The sequence below is a fragment of the Lissotriton vulgaris genome, chromosome 12 (assembly GCF_964263255.1).
Source record: "Lissotriton vulgaris chromosome 12, aLisVul1.2, whole genome shotgun sequence".
NCBI classification, from domain to species: Eukaryota; Metazoa; Chordata; class Amphibia; order Caudata; family Salamandridae; genus Lissotriton; species Lissotriton vulgaris.
This window is the reverse complement of record NC_141700.1, coordinates 737,465,774-737,486,937: the sequence shown is the minus strand read 5'-3', so window position 1 is coordinate 737,486,937 and position 21,164 is coordinate 737,465,774. Positions and strand designations below refer to the sequence as shown.

General features: G+C 40.0%; 1 protein-coding gene across 1 annotated transcript in view; it reads right to left on the bottom strand.

Moving 5' to 3' along the window:
* LOC147678457 (extracellular calcium-sensing receptor-like) overlaps positions 1–9,434 on the bottom strand; it is a 65,219-nt gene extending 55,785 nt beyond the window's left edge. Inside the window, exons 1-2 of the mRNA XM_086945640.1 lie at positions 9,177–9,434; positions 7,692–8,513 (exon numbers count right to left, since the gene is read on the bottom strand). Of these exons, the coding sequence (XP_086801766.1) occupies positions 7,692–8,513; positions 9,177–9,434 (1,080 nt within the window). The remainder of the gene's footprint in view (positions 1–7,691; positions 8,514–9,176) is intronic.
* Positions 9,435–21,164: the final 11,730 nt, after the last annotated feature.

The following is a 21,164-nucleotide window of genomic DNA, read 5'->3' as shown; positions in this document are numbered from 1 at the left end:
TGCTGGCTTTGGTTAAAAGCATTTTGAATTTTCAACCCCCTTACCTCATGATTGTGCAGTGTGGTGGCAATGACCAAGGTACACTGACTGGGGTGCGGCTAGAAATCCTAATGAAGAATACCTTTGCACAACTGACGTTGCTTTTCCCTCACACTGTGTGTGTGTGTACTCTAATATATGCCAAAGACAAAATAAAAGAAGTGATCAAATCTGGTCTGTCCAGAGATTGACAAAGGCAGGAAGCATGTTAATAAAACTGTTACTGCTTATCTCAGAGACCATAACATTGGCTCTTATCTACAACAGCTACCTGTATTTTCACATGGAAGAAATCTTTAAAAGTGATGGAGTTCACTTCACAGATGAAAGGAACAGAGTATTTCTTAGCAACCTAAAACTGTGCATCCAAGCTTAAATGTAGCTGTAACGAAGTCATATTGAACACAATAGCTCTTGTCAGAGCACCTTTATAACCCAACAGTGAAAAATATAATATTTTTTTAAACGATAATCCTCAAAAATAGTTTCATGCTCCCTTTGCAGATCCGCAAAGCAAAAGAACAAACTCAATTCACAGCACATTTTAGATTTTTAACTATAACTTTAACTCTATACATATTAAAATAACTAACTGTATAAATGTGAATTTAAGTATGTACTTCACTCTGCAAAGATCTATGATAGGCATCAGAAAAGTGTGAAGGGGTCTGTGAAAGAACGTAAGACTCAGAGTGAGTCTGTGACTACGTGTATTACGATGTAAGTACAATTGTGAATGGATGCATCCATATCTGACTGAGTCAGTGACTAGCCTTGTCAGTGATTAAATGGGTCTGTGACTGGGTGCATCAGTGTCTGAGTGGGAATGTGAGTGGGTGCATCAGTGTCGAAGTAGGTCTGTAAATGAGGAAACCATTATATAAATAGGTTTCTCACTGGGTGAATCAGTGTCTCACTGACTTTTTGACTAAGTGCGTGACTGCATGACTGGATATCTAAGTGGGTACATGACTGTCTGTGTAGATCAGTGAGTGACCATTTCAGTGTCTGAGTGGGTACGTTAGTGAGTGAATCAATGTTTGAGTTCATCTGTGAGTTAATACATCACTGTCTGACTTGGTCTGTGAGTGGGTGTACCATTGCCTGAGTGGATCAGTGACTGAATATGTGAGTGTCTCAGAGGGCTTGTGAGTAGGTGCATCTGTGTCTGAATGAGTCTGTGACTGGGTGTGTCACAATGTAAGTGGATCTGTGAGTGGATGTGTTGGTGTATGTGTGGGTCAGTAACTGGGTATGTTGGTGTCTAAGAGGGACGGTGAGCAGGTTTGTCACTGTCTGAATGACTCTGTGAGTAATTATATAACTGTCTGTAACTGTCTGAATAGGCATTCGAGTGGATGCATCAACATCTGAGTGAGTTTCTCAATGGGTGCATCAGTCTCTGAGTGGGTCTATAAGTGGGTGGAACAGTCACTCATTGAGCTTGTGAATGGGTTTGTCTGTGTCTGGGAAGTTCTGGGAATGGCTCAGGTGCTGAGTAGGTCTTTGAGTGGGTATCCGGATCTCTCAGTGAATTTGTCAATGGTTACAACAATGTTTGAGTGTGTATGTAAGTGTCCTATGGGCGTAAGAGTGGGTGTGTGATTGAGTGCATTAGTGTCTGAGTGGGTCTCGCAGTAACTTCATCTGTAACTGAGTGGGTTTGTGAAAGGGTACATCAGTGACTGTTTGGGTCTATGACTGGATACATCACTGTCTGCGTGGGTCTGTGAGTGGGTGCATCAATATCTGAGTGAGTTTATAAGAGGGTGTATCAGAGTTGAAGTGGGTGTGTCAGTGTCTGTGTGGTGTGTGAGGGGGTGCATTAGTATTTGAGTGGGTCTCAGACTGGCTACATCAGTAACTCACTGGGTCTATAAAATAATGTGTCGGGTCTGTATGGATCTGTAAATGGGTGTATCAGTGTGTGAGTGGTATTGTTAGTGTGAGTTTTACTGTATGAAAACAAAAGCGTGCGTTTTTAGACCCAGTTACTGGCCTATCGCACTAGTGAAAAACGGTCAACATGTTTCAGCCTACTGGTAACTCTAGAGGCTTTCATCAGGACCAGTGTGTTAAGAGCTTACTTGGGCTCCTAAATGTGAGAAAGTGGTGTACACACCACCTTTATGTCGAAGATGGGCAGATATATTATATCTGTACCTTAAGTCTTTATGTTTTTCATGACATCGAGGAAACTGCAAGCCTTAAGTACCTGTTGCAGTACAGTAGTCATGTGGACTTTTACTAACTCTAGTTCTAGTTCTGAGATAGGCCAGTAACTGGGTCTAAAAACGCATGCTTTTGTTTTTAGTTTCCTATACCAACGATCCACAGAATAAATAACAAGAGACTTGGCATAAGGAATTTTATCTCACACTCACCTGTGCACTAACATGCACTCTTTTAATCTCTGGCCACTACTGTCACACCGGTTGGTCTTTCTCCAGGCGGAGGTCAGCATAACATACAAAGAAAAAGACCCAAAGATGATGCTGTTGAGGCACTGAATGGCAGAGAACCAAAATACACTACCTTATGCCTGTGTCTGCATATGAGGGTTTTTTACACAGAAGGGGCCTCCCACGTTATCTGAGACCCTGGGAACACAGGACAAGTGGGTCATTCTCCCCCATTTTTGGTTTTGTGTATTGTTGATGTCATGAGTGATGTCACTGACATGTCATGAGTGATGTAATATGTGAGGTCATAAGCAGTGCATTGCGAGGGCATAAGTTATTGTTAGCGTAACTGCTCAATTTGTCTGGTTTTGTACGAGTCAAATGTCAGTCTAACTATAGCATCCCTGTAACCATTGTTTTTTTCAGTGAATACATATATATCTATATATACACATATGTATACATATATACATTCTCTGAAACATTATATTTATGTGAACATGTCAGTTAAAGCATATTGATTTAAACAAACAAACCCACTGATTAAGTATATCCAAAGGCATGAGTTATAGTTGCTTGAGATAACTATAACTGGTGAATGCCAGTGCCTTTCTCCTTTTAAAATGGTATGTTTCACATAACTATAAGTTCCCGTTAACATTTGTTTTTTTCAGTACATTTCTGAGGTCTTTTAATGCAAAGAAAGATATTACTAACTCCTAACTATAACGTCACATTTCTTTTGTTTTTTCCGTGAATTTCTAGGGCTTTTTAGCATAAAATTATCTTATTATCTTACGTTAACGTCACCCTCTCGCCACACATTGCACAGAGTTGCCCAGTGGGCTTTGCCTGTGACAGGTAACTCCATGCTGTGCATGGCCTTTACCACCAAACCATACAAAATGGGCCTATTTTCTTTATCAGGGAGTGAGCATATCAAATGATATATATCATATTTCTCCAACATTCACCTATATTTTTATTCTAATATTTATTTCAATAATTCACACAATACAATGTTTAATAATAATTATTTTTATGAAAATGTTCAATACAGTTTTGCTAAACAAAAGAAATCAACATGCCTGTGGGCCATTCTTTTAACATTGTTTGTATGATTGCATTTGATGGGCTGAAAAATCACAGACTTTTTTTTTATTTTTAACATGTGTCTGAGTCTTCTTTATAACATTATTAGCACACAATGTGCAATCATAAAAAGAACCAGTAAAGGGCTGCAATCCAGCTAAGGAACATAGAGATATAATTCATTGTATTTCAAAAACATTGGTAAGTTCTCCTGTGTTCACAGATTTAATGACCCAGGAGACTTACCAGCACAGTACAAAATTTAACTGCAGGCAGCAGAAACGTGCCATGGGTAACCACGGGCAGAGAGCTCCGCTCCACCCCTGGAGTGTGCAGAGATTTGCCTGCTCCGCCTACCGTGGAGAATGTAGAGCAGGCAAACCTCGCACACTCCACAGCGGAGCAGAGTTGACCAGCCCTCGCCTCCCACCGCCCTTTTAAAAGTTACTTTCAACTTTTAAAAAACAACTTATAGTAAATAATAAAACACCTTACCTTAGCTGCGACGCCCCCGAGCTGCCCTCCTCCTCTTCATAGCGTTCTCTGTGAAAACTGCCCATTAAGTTGTTTTTTAAAAGTTGTAAGTAATTGTTAATAGGGCGGGTAGGAGGCGGGTGGCGGGTGGCGAAGGGGTGCTCCATGGAGTACCATGGAGTTTGGTATTAAATCTGTGGCCCTCTGCATACCCCCACTACGCCCACTACTCTTGGGGTTAGCCATGGAAGCCCTTAATAAAATAACTGAAAAATAACTCAGAAGTGTTGGCAATCCATTGTGAATGAGGTGAGAATTGAGGATTGATTGAGTATTTTTGTGGAGATTGCTGATTCCACCACAACACCGACATGCCCTTCATTCTAGATTTATGCTAGGTTTGGGGTAATTCCTGTCAGCTATGCCTTCTTAATCACTGATTCCGAGTTTTCCTATGGAAATTTCATGGAGAAAACTCATTTTAGGACCCTTCCATTTTCTTAAACCCTAACTTGATGGATCACTCCAAAGGTGTCCATGTAAACTTACCTGTGATGTAAATAATGCATCCAGAAAAAAACTAATATATATACAATTTAATAATTCTAAACATCATCACCCTAGTCTTGCCGTCTCACCACCAAGCAGGTTGAGCAGGTCTTCTCCGTATTCAATTGGGGTCAGGCCAGCAGTGTATTAACTGCCCGTCGGGCCGGGAAACCAAGGTGTGGTGGCACATGTTGCGCCACACTTTCCTTCTCCGCTGATTGTGCACTAATAATCTGTACTCTTTTCCTCATTAACAATATGGTGGGGTGTTAACCCCTTGCACCACTGTTGACAACAGGTGGTCCGAGAGGACACACAGTGCTGCCTTCCTTTGTACTTTGATAGGGATAACAAAAGTTAAGATATTGCAAAAATAGACAAACAGGGATCAACAAAATGAAAAGTTAGAACATGTGGCAGGCTTACTGGAATAAATAGTGAAACTAAAGTTGAAAACGGAAGTAGATAAGAATGGGTTTGGTGAAGATGGCTGAGCTTAGGGAACAGGGAAATATGATCTATAGCTAGGCAGAAGCAGGCTGGATTAAACAAAATGACTACATGCTTGAATAACGGGTCTTGGATTTCCTCACCATTAAATGCATCTCTAGTATCTTTTCTTAACACAAAGTGCTTGATAGTTAATGTTGCTTATTTATCTTTAATTTTCCATAATTACACAAAGGCAATTTATTCAAATCTCTCACACTCGGATATTAAATTACATTAAGTTGAATTCAAATAAGTAAATTAGAGAGTACTCAGTGGTTGCAGTTAGGATCAGGTTTCACGTTAAAGTTAGTCTGGGTAGACCACATTGTGTAAGTAAAGTTCTTGAATTGTAATGGATGTAGTTTCTTATTTTAATACTTAACATCTGTTGGGATTACATGTAGATTTAATATTAGCATAGCAGTTGTTCAATTAGCTGAATTTCATCAAAATTGCTTATTTAATTTGACAAATACGCATTGGAAAAAATATTTAATTCCATTTAATGTACTAGTCTAAAGGAATTTCATATATAAAATATGTCCATGCTGTTAATTGGTAAAGGGCACATTATTTGATTCAATTCTATTAAAATTAATTTTAATTGACAATAACTGACCATACTAATATACAGGAATGTTTTCTATTGGAAAGAGGAAGGTTTAGGATTTCATATTGGTATGTATTAGTGAAGAGTATAAAGGCATAACAAAGAGATGATGTTCTGGCAATAGGGACTTAAGATTAAAGTAGGCTAAAATGGTAATTATTCAAGTGAATATGTGTATAACAGCTGTTCTTATTTTCACCAGTGGTGTATTTTAATTTGTTGAGCAACCATCTCTCCTACATCCCATGCATATTGGAGCTTTGATTTACTGCTTCCAGCATGCATACAAATGTAGAGCCTTATTTAGAGGATGGCAGTTAAACAGCTGCGTCACAGGATGTGCAGAACTAATATCTTTGCAAACTGCCAGTTCAAAGGGTGACACATTTTGCGTTTGCAGTTGTTAGCTGCTGATTCTGCGACACCGGATTCACCACAACTTACTCCATTCCAAAGTTCCCTCTTAAACGTACTTGGGCAGATGTAAATAAATCGAATTTTGCATTTCCTAAGTCAGGATTCCATAGAAATCGCTCTTTAGTAAATGTAAAATGATATGTACCAAATTTGGGATGTACTTATAGGGATTCCTATAGCATTGGAATCACTATTAGGAAATCGCAAATAGGAAATACTCTTGCATTCCCACCAATGGGCAAAATAGGAAATCACAATTTAGAAAATACAAACCCAAGGTGCCTGTGGCCTTAAGGAGGCACACTGAAATTAGTAGTGCACATTTCAATGTACAAATGCTCTAGGGGCATATGTGCACTTTATATCACATTAACAAATGTATTTTCAAATGCATTTGTTAATTTTGCACATGGTTACTATTGGCTTTGAGTCAATTGTAATAGGATTACTTAATTACCCAATTCGCTTTTAGGAAATGCCTTGCACATGTGCTTTAGGAGTCGCAAATAGGTAATCCCTATTTGTGATTTCCTAAATCACAGTCACAATTTGCTATTTCTGCCTTGTTGAAATTGCAAATAGCACCAACGAATTTGGTCTTTGTACATATCAAAAAGCCTTTTAATTCTCCCTGTCCCTTTGTGTATCTAACTAGTGTCACCGCCCTTTCTGACTCTGCAGCTAAGAATCTGTTCACCTTCCTCCGATTCACTGTTTGTGGTTTTAAACTGAATTTGGGTCCGGGGAACCCAAGAACTGCATCAGGAGTTTTCCTAACAAGCTGGCATTTTTTCTCCCTCTAGATCAGGGAACATCTTCAAAGCTTCACAGAGGAATACAAACATTTACTTGCTGCATTGTCGTGAAGGTGCAGCCAATGAAAATGATATTATAATTGTCAGCCTAAATTTGGCCTCCAATCAAACCATTTCTTTTCATACTTAGGGTCCTGAAGACAATGCCAATGGAAGATCCCCCAGCAGGTACTCCATCTAAACATATTTAAAAAATGGGTCTTGTAAAGATACAGGAGGGTGTAAGGGGCATCAGCTACTTTTGATGATTGTTCAATTAGAGATCTCATCCAACTGAGTCCATTAATGTAACCTTTTTTGATAGATTTTGATGTGGTACTACGTTGGTACTGGCATGTGGATGGCCATGTAACATGTCTGTGAATAACAATACACATCCTACATTGTTGGTTTTCTATACAGTTTGCAGGCCAAACAACATAACACTGCCTCTTTCCCACCACTAATTCCAATGTTCTGACTTGGGAAAACCTACCATACTAGAGAATGTTGCACTCAGGTGTGCTATTTGGTGTCCATCTGTGCTAATTCTGATTCTGTGCATCAAGAACTACATGCAATATTGTCTTGCAATCCAACGGTGAAGATATATGTCCAAATCTATTTATGAAAAGGGCTTACCAAGTTAAATATTTCAACATTCATATTGGTCACCAACCAACTTAGCTCTCATCAGTCACAATCATAAAGTCCATCCAGACACTACTCTTTCTATTTCGTTTGCCGCCAAAAACTCAAGGCACCATACATGTTATTGAGTTTAGTTTGGAATTACAGAATAAAGGATCCTTATTCACATACCTGCCATGGTGTGAAATTGCTAGGGTTGGCACACTCATTATGGGTGAAGGGCCCATGTCTTGGCACACAGGAATGCATGTTGTGTAAGGCATGGGCCACAGCATAGACAGCATTATAGATATTATAGGTGATTCTTTGGTCATAGTCATAATTTCTTTGATCCAGGTTTTCCGCTCCAGTGCACCAGCCTGTATTTGTAATATCACTTTCTCCTGAAGTCAGATTACTGGTTTCCCATTGGCATCCGAAGGCCTCCTCCCAGAAGAGTTTAATGAATACATCACTGGGTGATGTGAAAGGATGAGCTTTGAGGAAGAAGTCTTCCATCCCTGGCACCATACCCTCCTTTGCAGTCAAACCAAGTGAGCCACTCATGATGTTGCCAAGATCGGCACTGGAGGTAATGGTGGTAGTGAACAATGCATCACTAGTAATCCACAACTTCCCAGCGACGTTTACTCTGACAAGCGACTTGAGCACTGGAAGCAGGTAAAGATGATTACAAAAGGCCAGGATGACATTGACTGAGGATCTCTTGACTACATCACTGATCACAGTGTTTCTATTGGCGGAAGGGCTGATGGGGACAGTCTCATGGAATGCTATGCAGATTCCAGATGCCAAGAGGTTCGCTTTCAAAACTTGCGAGCCCAGAGTTCCATAGTCATCCTCACCAGAGAGAAGTCCCACCCAGGTCCAGCCAAAGTTCACCACCAGCTCCGTAAGTCCATATGCCTGAAAGTAGTCACTAGGGAATGTCCGTAAAAAAGATGGAAATTGAGCTTTGTCACTTAGCAGTGGAATTGATGCAAAATAACTGACCTGTGAGATTAGAAAAAGCAACTCAGATTTAGGCAAAAAAGCAATATGTTCAAGAAAACCTGGCTTTACTGGACATCATAGACAAAGAGCAACTTTGAATGGCTATTTCAATATTTCTTTTAACTGAATGTTGCGTTTTTTTAGCACATTATCTGATGTAAAATCTTTGTCAAAGCCATTTGTCATCAGCATTGGCATTTATGGAGGATTGAATGCAAAGAATTGATGATATTGAGCTTAGCTAATATACAACTAGGGAAAATAATCTACCAGAAGAAAAGTATCCAGATCAGGAAGAATTTCATACAAAACATCACATTGACATGTTCGTTTAAGAAGTTTTGATGGGCTAAATAACTCTAGTCTAGTACGTGGGACACACGTAATCCTAAGCAGATACCATAATATAACTACTATTATTACCCTTGATTACAACACTCTTATTTATGGATGTCTGTATTCTATCAATGAGAATATGATATGTGTATTATTTTATAATTTGTAGAGGAATGGGAATGGAGTAGAGGGTTTGGGTTTCGGAAGTGAAATGAATGAATCTCCAGCCAAGTAATAATTGAGACAGTAATGATTAGGGAAACCTTACGAACATCCTAGTTAGAACTGCAAATCATTGCCTTTAAGTAATTTCACCTCACCCATTACCTGTGGCATCCTATAGAGTCCCAGAAATCTGGCCATTGAAAGTGAAGAGGTAGAGATTGATTCCCCAATGACTGCAGTCATTACAGACTGATTCTGGCACCGGTAGTTCAGGATGGGCTTTCCTCTACCTGTTAACAGCCAAGCAGTCCCCTGCAAACTTCTTTGTACAGACAGACATGAATCAAATATCTGGAATCCCAATGTGATATTTGGAAGTAAAGCCTGATGTTTGTTGATTTCATTGATGGTGAAGACCATGGCTTGAACCCAAATGTATGCCATACTGTAGAATCTGATGAGGAATGATAAAGAAGGAGATACATGTTAAAATCTTAATTGGTAACCTTTCTTTGTATAGTTTTCATGGACCAGCAGATATTTCTAGATTGATTTTGACCATAGAACTAGAACTTAATTTGCATCCATAGTTGAGATATTCATGGATTGTAAAATTTGCAGTTGCTTATGCAAACTCTGTATACCAAAGAGTACTAATATTTGCATATTATGTTATTATAATGTGTTAACAAGGGGGTAGAAGTGAGGCAGGCAAAGTTCTGGTATCCCCACCAGCAACTATGCAAAGTTTGTCAAACTTTCTAAGGTCTTGAAGGGTGAAAACATCTGACTTTATTGGTCCTTATCAACAACAGGAAACTATTCCCACATCTGTGAATAGCAACCGGTGGACTTGTGTGCTTGATAACTGTCTGTCATCTCTGGGACACCAATCAAAGTGCAGACTGATAGACACCTTGCCTTGCTCTTTCATATGTTTCTCTTACTTGTCGAAGGAAATCATCATTGCTGTTGGGACAAGTGCAGAAACTTAACCATGGTTAAATTTTGACAAGCTGAAAAACGTTCTCAACTTTTCCAAGTGTGAGGTTCCATGCTGGACCGGCCGTAGCGGGCACCGTGTGTTTCTCTGGTAGGCCAAAAGGTAGGGGGCCAGTTTTGTACTGGTGATGATCGGTTTTGTTGCTGCAGGCTGGTTTTGCAGCAGTGCTGCAAAATTGTACCTTTGTAACAAAAGCGCAACAGGAGTGTTCCATCCCTGGTAATTATGTATGACTGCCCTCCCCCCCCCCCCCGGGGGGCTGGTTGGACGTAATTATTATCAACTTCAAGTAAACCAAAACTAAAGAACATTGTATTGCTCAGGTCAGAAACCTAAAACTACAATCTTTCATGGTGTCTGTTTCCAGGCACCTAAAAGAAAGGATGGATGAAGACAAGAATGCAAACAATCTGGACCAGTGTTGGCTATATAAGAGACAAACAGCAGGAAATCCTGTGTCTTGCATCACACTACAGAGCACCAAAGCTACTCTGATCAATTCCTCCATGTGCATCCTCTCCATGCCTTATCTCGGCTAATTCATGTACACAAAAACAACACCAGAATGCACACCACTTTCCCACATCCAACTCAATTGTCACCTCACACTGCAAGCATACTGAACACTTTGAACTTCATGCTGAATAATGTTCATGCTACACTCTACAACAATGCATGAAGATGACAGAGCCACTAAGATATGACACATTACTGCTCTCTCCCTGTGCTGGTACACTGTGTGTTGCCTAGCACCAAGGCAGGATTTTTTGTATAGAAAGGGGCACATTAGTGATATTCTCCTCTTTCTCTGTGTGCTGCAGAATGCAGCACAAACATACAAATGGGAAATAACGAGGAGAAATAAAGTTATTTCTCCTCATTATGCCTCTCTTGGTGTACCATTCGAGGAAATACAAGGTTTACTGACCACAGTAAGTCTGAGATTGCGTCGAAATCTATGGGTGGATGCATGGTAAAGCCCATTCTCCATCCATAGAATGCCTTATTTGTGGCGTTGCTTGACTTAGTAAACTGCACTTATGAGCTTGCATTACCTTATATCACCCTGTGTGATCCAAGGGCACTGTAACCCCTTAGTTCATCTGCCCCCCTGGGTCATAGCAACCACCATGCATATCTTCAAAATTATGGTAAATCAAGCCTAAAGTAGCAAACTTTCAGAATCATGCAACTGTCAACTATTTTGAGACTCCCCCATGCCACTTTACTAAGTCAAATAGACCATCATGGACTACCTTGTCTACAAGTACCAGGCCAGGCCTAAATGTTTAGATGTGTAGATTTATCACTGCAGGCTATGCCAGTCATTGGGAAAAACATCCTTCTCAGTTAATTCAGTTCAGTTCAGGAGATGCAATACCAGGACCATGAAGGATTCCATCTTCAATCTACTGGCAGCTGGCAGACAACCTGTAACACACATCCACTGTGGTGAGATAAACCTGACAAAGAGTATGGCCAGATTCTTTAAACCTTTCCCAACCATTGCTCTCCACAGCTTTCTGCCATCCCTGGCAGTTATGTTTAACCCATTTCACAACTTAAACCAGAATCTCCAGATAAAAGCAGATGTCAAGCCCCACCCCAGATTCAATATATCTGTGCCATTAGACATCAGGATACAAATTGCCCATGAATACAGATTCAAGAAGGCCAAATGATCCTAAAGACCCTTACCAGCACTCACAGGCAGCTCATCATATAGTTAAGGCCATCTACCACAAGACCAACTTATACAAGGATTGCGACAGCTACAGATCACTTACAGTGGGGACTGAGGGACTGGGGGCCTGATGTAAGCTTCCGAGTTGGTATGGTTCTCAAGTACTTCTATTACTACATTTTTAAGGGCACTTTTGTGTTCCCATGGGGTTGGCACTGCTACCATGGTTATATTATAGTATATTTTAATATAACAACCTGTGTATTGCAAAAGGTGGCATAATGCACATTTTCTTGCATGTATGTATTTCATTCATGTGATCAGCTGGCATGCTTTGCAAAGAGTTTGCATAATCATACAATCATTTTCCATCTTGACAGAGGGAATACTGTGCTTGCTAGAATCTATTACATCAAAAATTCAAGTAAGCAGTATATTTCATGCACAGTGAAGCTCACCATAGGTATTGATAAGTGTGATAGATGCACACTGGTCATTAGAGAAGTCCAGTGTCTCCCACTGCATGCCTACCTCAGATTTCAGATTTGCTGTGACATCTACAAGGAAGTCCACTCTGGTACTGTCACCATACCTGGTGACCTGCACTAAAAACCGATGGAGCATGTATGCCAAACAACAGCCCCATCACCATGCTGGCAATTCTGACATACAAAAGAGATGATGTGATTCCAGTTGCTCTCAAGCTAAGGTCTTAGAGCCTGATTACGACTTTGGATGTGCAGGAGTGGGGTGGCACGCCACCACCCGTTCCCAGCAAAGTGGACCACTGTACAATTTCCAGATTAGAAGTTTTTCCTGGTCCAGAGGATGGTCCTTTGGTGTTGCCACTGAAGTGCCTTTGAAAAAGAAACTAGAATGGGAATGCCAAAGCAAGCCTCCTCATGGAACACTACTCGCGCAGCCCATAGGACCAGTGATTTGTCGGAAATACAGTCAAAAATGCCGCCGTATCATCTAGACAGCCAACTGTAATCGGCTCCCTGGCTGCAATCTTCCAGCTTATAGGACTTTCTGTCAACAGCCACCAGCGTGGGATACCGTTACCAGCTTACTATATGCCTTGTTATCCATGTAATAATATATATGGTTATCCTCTATCGTAGGGTATCGACGTGAACTTGATCCAAAGCTCGTCACGTTTCCGATTGATTCAATTCGGGCCCGCCCTCTGCCTTGTGCACCAGAACTTTCTTTTTTGTGAACCCCGGCATCATTTCACCCCTGGAGGATACCTTCTCCATCATTGATTTGACCATTCGGCTATGAGGCATCCATTTACTTTTTGCTCCATATCCAGCAGGATTTTTAATAAGGTCTTATTTTAATACACATGGCTTCCTGATGAAGGCACTCAGCCGAAACGTGCGTAGGACACAGATCTCCATTAGCTGAATTATGACTGCCCTTTGTATTTATGACATGACCAGTTTATCTTTAGATAATTTGAATATTTGAATTCTTTGAACATAATGATGTCAAATAACAGCAATGTGATTGTCTGAATCAATGACTGATATCAAAGGATGTTACTGTTTTATTAAACTGTTTTGTATTTCTTGTTCTCAATATATATTTATGAACCTAAAACAAATAATACAAATATTTTTGATATTATTGTATTCGATTGCATGTACATAATGTCTACTATTTATGCCTAGGTCCACCAATATTTTCATCGTTCCTAAATGTTGATATTTACACACTAGATAATTTCCCTGATTTAGGAACTTACTTCAAGGGTACCCCAATCTTTTCACACAATGCCAAAGCAAGTTACTGCAAGGCATGGACAGTTTAGTCCATGCCGTACAGGAACTGGCCATGCACGCACACAGTGGGGCACACCACGTGCCCCCTTGTATTCATCCCAGTGTATTGGTGCAACAGGGCACCCTATAAGGCCCCCTTTGTTTTCCCAAATCTAACCTTTTCATGGTGGGCTCACCGCCATAAAAAGGCTAGCTGTGGGGAATCTCAGAATATGCTTGGCATATTGCTGCCCCAGACTGTCTTGCCACTGTCAGGAAATGCGGTTCCCTGGCAGTTGCAGTGGCCCCAAAACGGTCTGACTGCTGTACTTGTGATACTGAGGTCAGACCACTGGTGTGGTGGTCCGCCGGGTCCACAGGTATGACGGTCTGATGAACAGCCAAACTAGTAATCAGGCCCTTAGAATTTAAACCGGCCAAATTCACTGTGTTCCATTCTGCCTCAGCTTTCTCTTGGAGCTCAAGATGTTTGTCTTAAATCCCAGTTATATGAAATGGTCTGTAGATTTGCAACTTGGTTCATGTTGTAACAGGTATTTATATGGCTACATACTGCTGACCAAATTAAAATAATCAACAAAGATGTTTTTTATTTTGATTCCAGTAAATGGAATGTATGACGTTGCAATACATACATTTACAATGCATGCCTTTACAACACAGTTTTTACATCGCAACATCCTTTACAACGCATTCTTTTACATTGCATGCCATTATATTGCATTTTCAGAAACTACCTTTACAACGCATTCCATTACATCGCATTATACCTTTACAATGCATACCATTACATCGCATTTAAGGTAAGTGTTGGATAGTATAGGGGTAATAATTATCATTCTAACTCTAGTGAGTGCAACAGTAGGGTAAGTGTTGGATAGTGTAGGGGTAAAAATTACTATTCTAATGCTAGTGAGTGTAACAGTTGGGTAAGTGTTGGATAATGTAGAGGTAAAAATTACTATTCAAACTCCAATGAGTGCAACGGTAGGTTAAGTGTTGGATTTTGTAAGTGTACTATGTGTTGTAATGGTATGCATTGTAATGACTTGTAATGTAATGCCTGCGTTGTACTGACATGCATGTGTAACGCCTGTGTTGTAGTGACGTGCAATCTACAGGCTGCGTTGTAATGACATGCGATGTAAACGATGTTGTGATGTAGTGACTGCTATGTAAAGGTAGTGCGATGTAATGACTGCATCGTAAAGGTTGTTTCCCCAGAAAATGTAACACTAGTGGACCAGTGCTGGACCCTCACGTTTCTTAAAGAATTGGAAAAAGAACTCAGATTGTGTGAGTATAAATAATCAATGGTATAGGCTAGCATTGTATATTAGTAAATTTACATGGATATCATGCATTACATTTACAGGCTAGATATCATAGATCAGGAGTTAAATCTAGGCATTAGGAATTGGGATATATGAGTGTAAATTGAGGAATGTGATTGCAGGCTGCACACTACAGAATTGAAAAGTATGTGGCCACCAATTCCAGAGGTTGAACATTAGGATATGTTAGGATTATAGACGGGACATTGAAGGTATGGATTTGGCATACTCGGAATTTGGCAAGGAAAAATTCCCTGCAAACGTAACAAGCACAATTGTATTACAAGATCAGAGGCTTAATTATGATGTAACTTCTTTAGAGTAAAACTCCAGTAGCAAGGTAATGTGTTATCATTCAAAATGGATAAAGATTTTTTTTATAGTTCAACTATGTTTATACGTAATTAAAAAAGTTATTTTGAGAACTACCTTTACTTTTTTTAAAAGAGTAAAAAACGAAAGCAGTCAATTTTCAATAATAAATGGTGAACATATATTTCAAAACTTGCAACAATAGTTTTGTCCTACATTTATAAACATGTTCTATTGGGTTTGCATTACTTTTTTAGAGCACGCCTAAAAGAAAATGCATATTGCAGCCTTATAGCCTGTTCTAGCGGGCTTTACCTCACCCATTGAAGGTGTGCTACAGTGTTATTGGCCTGAGCCAAAAGTATAAGTCCTTTCATTGCTGCTATAACCCTCTATAGAGGGCTATAGGTCTATTCGAACATGTCATTCCATGAAGGCAGCATTTTCTAAGGGTAAAAAGGAGACATAGGAGGTTTTCAACCTTTTTCATCTCCATGAGTTTCAGCATTCCACAACATTTCTTGTGTGTCATGCATGTCTGTTACTGTCCCACCACACAACACGGTGTAGGGAGCTGTCTGTACAGGGCGACCACTGTCTGTATTCGTTTCTTAACCACGCAATGGGTCTTAGATGTGTGTTGAGGGACTGATTTCTCTGCAAAGACCTCAGCATAGGGTGAAGACTGTGAGTAGTAGACACATTCACATGCAGTGGTGCTTGGGTATGAGGAGGGATTCTTTGTACATAGATACGTCTATACAGGGCAATGATATTGTGCATTACTGTATCATAATAAAGTATTCAACAGATGTAACACATTTTCTATTATTCACCACTAAACCAAAAATATTGAAACATTCCATAACAAGGCGAGAGGAGTTGGCCTAATGGCTAGGGTGGTCGACCTCTGAGCTGGGGACATGCTACATCCTGTGATTCTAGGCACACTACTCAGGGGCGGATCTACAAGAAGCCAACGCAGCGCGATGCAGCAAGTCATTTTGCTGCGCCGCGCTGCATCAGTTTCGAAGCACAGGAATGCGACATGTTTACAACAATATGTCTCATCTCTTTGCTTCCCCCTGTGCTGGTGCACAAACTGCTGCCAGGTGCCGGCGCACGCATCCTTGCACCATGGTGCAAGGATGTCTGCGCCATGGGGAGATTGTTTTTGTTTAGCAAGGGACACCTTCCTGCACAAAAACAATCAATTGAGGTGATTTCCTTTTCCAATGCGTGCTGTAGAATGCCGCAGGCATTGAAAGAGGAAAATAACGAGGAGAAATGAAAACATTTCTCCTCATTGCACCTCGCTACATTACCCCTAGGGTGGCATAGAATTCTGACGCATTTCCAGATTTATGATTTCTTGTAAATCTGGAAATGCATCAGTGGACATGGATGTTGCGTGGGAACACCCACAGCAACACCCATGTCACGCCCCTAACACGCAAGTGTTGCATGAACAGGGGCAATATTTACAAGCACAGGTTAAGTCACGTTAGGTGACTTTACCGTGCTTGTAAATATCACTCAGCGCCACTAGTGCGTCACGCAACGTGATGCACCGGCGGTGCATGGGGCTTGTAAATCTGCCCCTCAATCTCCCGGTACCTAACAAAAACAAATGTGTCCTCCTGTAACGCAACTGGTGCTCGTGTAAAGCGCTCCGATACCTTTGGGTCAAGTTTGCGCTATATAAAACTCCTTAAAAAAAAAAAAACTACTATGTTCCTGTTGATGTTCTTCCTCTTTCTGTACACTTTCCAGTTCCTAACTAATGTAAAAAACGGATATTTAACTGAATTGTAATCCTTTCAGTTCTTATATTATGATCGATAATTTCCATATATATGCTTTAACACATATTCCATCTCTTCTACTTGATGTTATGAGTTATAGTTCTTTCCTCTAATGAAAAATATATAATGAAAATGTTATAGACATATTTAAAATTCATGTGCGAAATTTTCAGTCTACATATTATTAGCTTCAAAGTGACTAATGTGTGTAAAATGCTTTTTAAAGAGTGAAACACTATGTTGTAGGGTCTTGTTCACATAATGGATCTTAAGTTGCAAGGGGCTGACATGTCTAAAAAAAGCTCTGTATAGACCAAAGGCTGTACATAATATGGGTTGCCTACATAAAGGGACATCACAGTTGTAAGAGACTGGCCTCAGTATAAAGAGCTGTCTACAGAACAAAGACTGTGTATAGTAGGATCAGGCTCAGAAAATATTCTTTAACAATGGTGATGCAGTATCCCATATTACTTGTATATTTACTTCTATAGAATGTTAAGTGTCACCATGGTAGCTCCTGACCAACTAATAGGGCCTGAATGTGGTGATTGAATGTCCTTTCTGTGTACATAGAAGGGGCTTAATCATGCAATGGGGATTGGGTGTGGTGATGGACTGCTTCACCATGAACAACTCTATACAGGGCCAGCATGTGTGTAATAGGAACTTATCTACTTAATGGGCTTTTGCTGTGACGAAGAAAAGGCCTATGCATGAAGAGGTGTCTGCAAGACAAACAATGTGCATAGTAGCAAGTTGCATAAATAGTATAATGTGGGTTTGGTGATGGTGTGTATTGAGGAACTAGTGTTTGCAGAAGAACTCTGTTCTGCAGAAACCTTGTGTGTAGTAGGGACTCACACACATTAGGGAAGTTCACTATGATGAAAGGCTGGTGTATGCATGGTAAACATTGCATATAGTGAAGGCTTACATATATAATACACTTGGTAGTAGTGAGGAATTAGCTTGCCAGTAAAGAACTTCTTAGAAAGTGATGTCGGTGTTTAGATAGGTCTTCAGTACCTAATAATAATTTAGTGTCCCTTCTTAATGACTGTAGTTGTGATTGCCATCACCCTAGAAGAACCAACAGTTCCAGAGCAATTTTATAAAGAGGACCATGGAAGTGTCAACATAGTATATGCAACTTAATTATAGCAATGATTGTATTTTAACATTAGAAATACTTGGAAAGGTTTTGCGTGTTCTCAGACCATGACGATTCACTATTTTTCATCCTTAGACTATGGGGCAAAAACTAATGTGGATTTTGGAAAAAAACACATAACTGTGCATGCCAGACTAACAGCCGATACTGCACTACACTATCTATCAGACACAATTTTCAAAACACTTTATCTAAATGTCTAACTACCAAAAAAGTGACTATTTGATAGCTTCATATTCAAACCTATTCATACTGATGAAAAATAATACTGAAGTGCAATTCAGATACATCAATCCACCACAATACCATTTATTAAAGAACTATATGTGTACTGGCCTTAAAAAACAGTTTGTACTAATTGAAAGGCTCCTTCAAAACAAATCCACTTCTAAAATGGTTGGCAGCCTTACTAGGCTACATAAAGGCATACACCCTGAAAACATAACATATGTGTTAGTGTAAACCAATATGTATTAAATACAACCATATCTATTCTACTACTTTCATTAAAAAAAAACTGATATGAGTTTAGAAATGTACATGGTAATCTCTGGTTGAATGTAAGACAAGTCATTAATTAAGCTGTCCAAATCTATTTCTCAAATAGCCTGTGTAGTGACCTGATCTAATAGTGTCTCCATGATGGAAAATTATAGCAGCAGTAGTGTATATTTTTGCATATATTGATATTTGATCAGCTTTGTAGTTGGTAATGTCTGTATTTCTTTTGGCCACCTGTTTTACTTTGTTGTAGCATCACATTAACATACATTCTACTCTATCTAGCAACTAATGTTGATAATACTTCCAGGGGCAGCTCCTCCGCTAGGTTTAGTATTTATCAAATATTCATGCCTAGCAATGCAGCAAGCCACTTTGCTGCCATGCGCTGCACTGTGTGAAAGGGAAGGAATGCCCCATATTTAACATTATACAGCACATTCCTGCTCCCTGCCTGCACTGGCTCACAAACTGCTGCCTAACACCAATGCAGGCACTCTCGCACCATGGTGCAAGGACATCTTCTTGCACAAAAAGCAATCCTTTGAGACTGTTTCCTCTTTGTATGTGTGCTGAACAGGAAGAAAGAGGAAAAACAAGGAGACATAAATATATTTCTATTGTTACACCTCCCCTGGGGTGGCTAAGCACTTTGATGCATTCCCAAGCCTACCACTAATGTTATACTGGGAATTTCGCCCAAATCCATGGATGGATGCATGGGAACATCCAGGCTACACCCATGGAACACCTCCCTGTGGTAGAGTAACGGAAGGCAGAAAGTTGCGCTGCCCTGCGCTACTCCACTTTACCAAACCATGCACGGCCTTGCGTGGTTTTGTAAGTGTCATTCTAGGTTTTGCATCACCCATGTCCCTCTTGCATGGCACAAGACTAACACAATATCATGATAAATATAGCACTAACCCCCAGATGCATCAAGCATCCAGTTTGCGATTACTTATTAGCGAAAAATAAGGATTCGCTAATAAGGAACAGCAAAATGCTATGCATGAAGAAATCGTTAAAATTGCGATTTCTTAATATTCCTTAGTCGCGACTCGCAAATTGCGAGTCGCAATTAAGGAATACCTCCCCATTCATTCCTATGGGCCGAGAGGCCCATAGGAATGAATGGGAAGACATTCTCAATTTGCGATTAGCGATTAGCAATTAGCGAATCACAAATTGAGAATGCAATTTCAAGGGTGCAGGGGTGTCCAAAGGACACCCTGTTGCATCCCTGAAATTAATCTGTGCACATATGTTGCGCACACACATGCCCTAAGGGCATGTGTGTGCGCAACATGAAACTTTGAAAAATGCACAAAAGTGCATTTTTCAAAGTTTTTGCAAATTACCATGAAGTTCAACTTCTTGGTAATTTGCTCCCCAAAAATTAGCTAACTCCATAATTTTTTTACTTTGTTGCATTGCATTTAAGGAATCTCAATTTGGGATTCCTTAAATGCAATCGCAATTTAAGGAATCTCAATTTAGAGATTCCTTAAGTTGCGATTTTTGCATTTTGGATGATGTATCGCAACTGTAAAAATACCGGTCGCAATGGGGCAGATTCTGAGAATCTGCCCCTTTGCGACCAGATTTTCCTTTCATACATCTGATCCTATGTGTATTCCAATCAATCTATTGTTTGAATTCTGTTACTCCTGTTCGCATGAATGCTGCTGCAGACTGAATGCAGACTGAATGTCCATATCTCCATTCCACCATGACAATCCTGGGAGATTTGCCAGTCACAGTATATCTGACTGAAACCATACAACTGTTTACGTTACCTTTTGAGAGAACTAGCCTAGGAAATCCAAAGGGACACTTTGTACAGTATTTCCCTTTTACTCTGTATCTGTGACAACAGCACTTTCCATATTTGTGAGACTGGAATTGCAACACTTGCTGCCTACGAATTCTGCTTTGAGAACCATATGGAATCTCACAGGCATTTTATTGCTCAATTAATAAAAATACTGATTTATCAGTGTTCGTTTTACATTTTGCTGCATATTTTACCCACTGTAACATGTCTGGGGCGTCTCTAGCTAGGTATTCTTACCTCCAATATAAGTAAACAACCTCACCTAGAGGAGGATGGTGTTGTTGCAGATAAAGACAATATCTGAATATATATGCTTACAATGCCTAAAACCATTTGCTTGATCCATTGAACATAGGGGCATATTACCAACAACTAGCGATAATTATCGCTATGTTGGCTTAGCGGCAATATTTTTATCGCCGAGCTGCGGCGATTTTTATCGCTTAGGAACCTTGCTATTATCAAGGTTTATCTCCTAAGCGATAAAAATCGACCGAAATGCATGAATATCGCTGAAAAGTCAGCGATATTCATGCATTACTGAGCTAATGCTCTTAGCCATGTTATCCACCTCCCATTGGATAACATAGCTAAGAACTGCTCAGGGGCAGGTGTTAGCTTTTGGAGATAATCGTGTTTAGCGCGAATATCTCCAAAAGTTGGTAACAGGAGATAGCGATGTTAGCGACTGTTTCCAGTCGCTAACATCT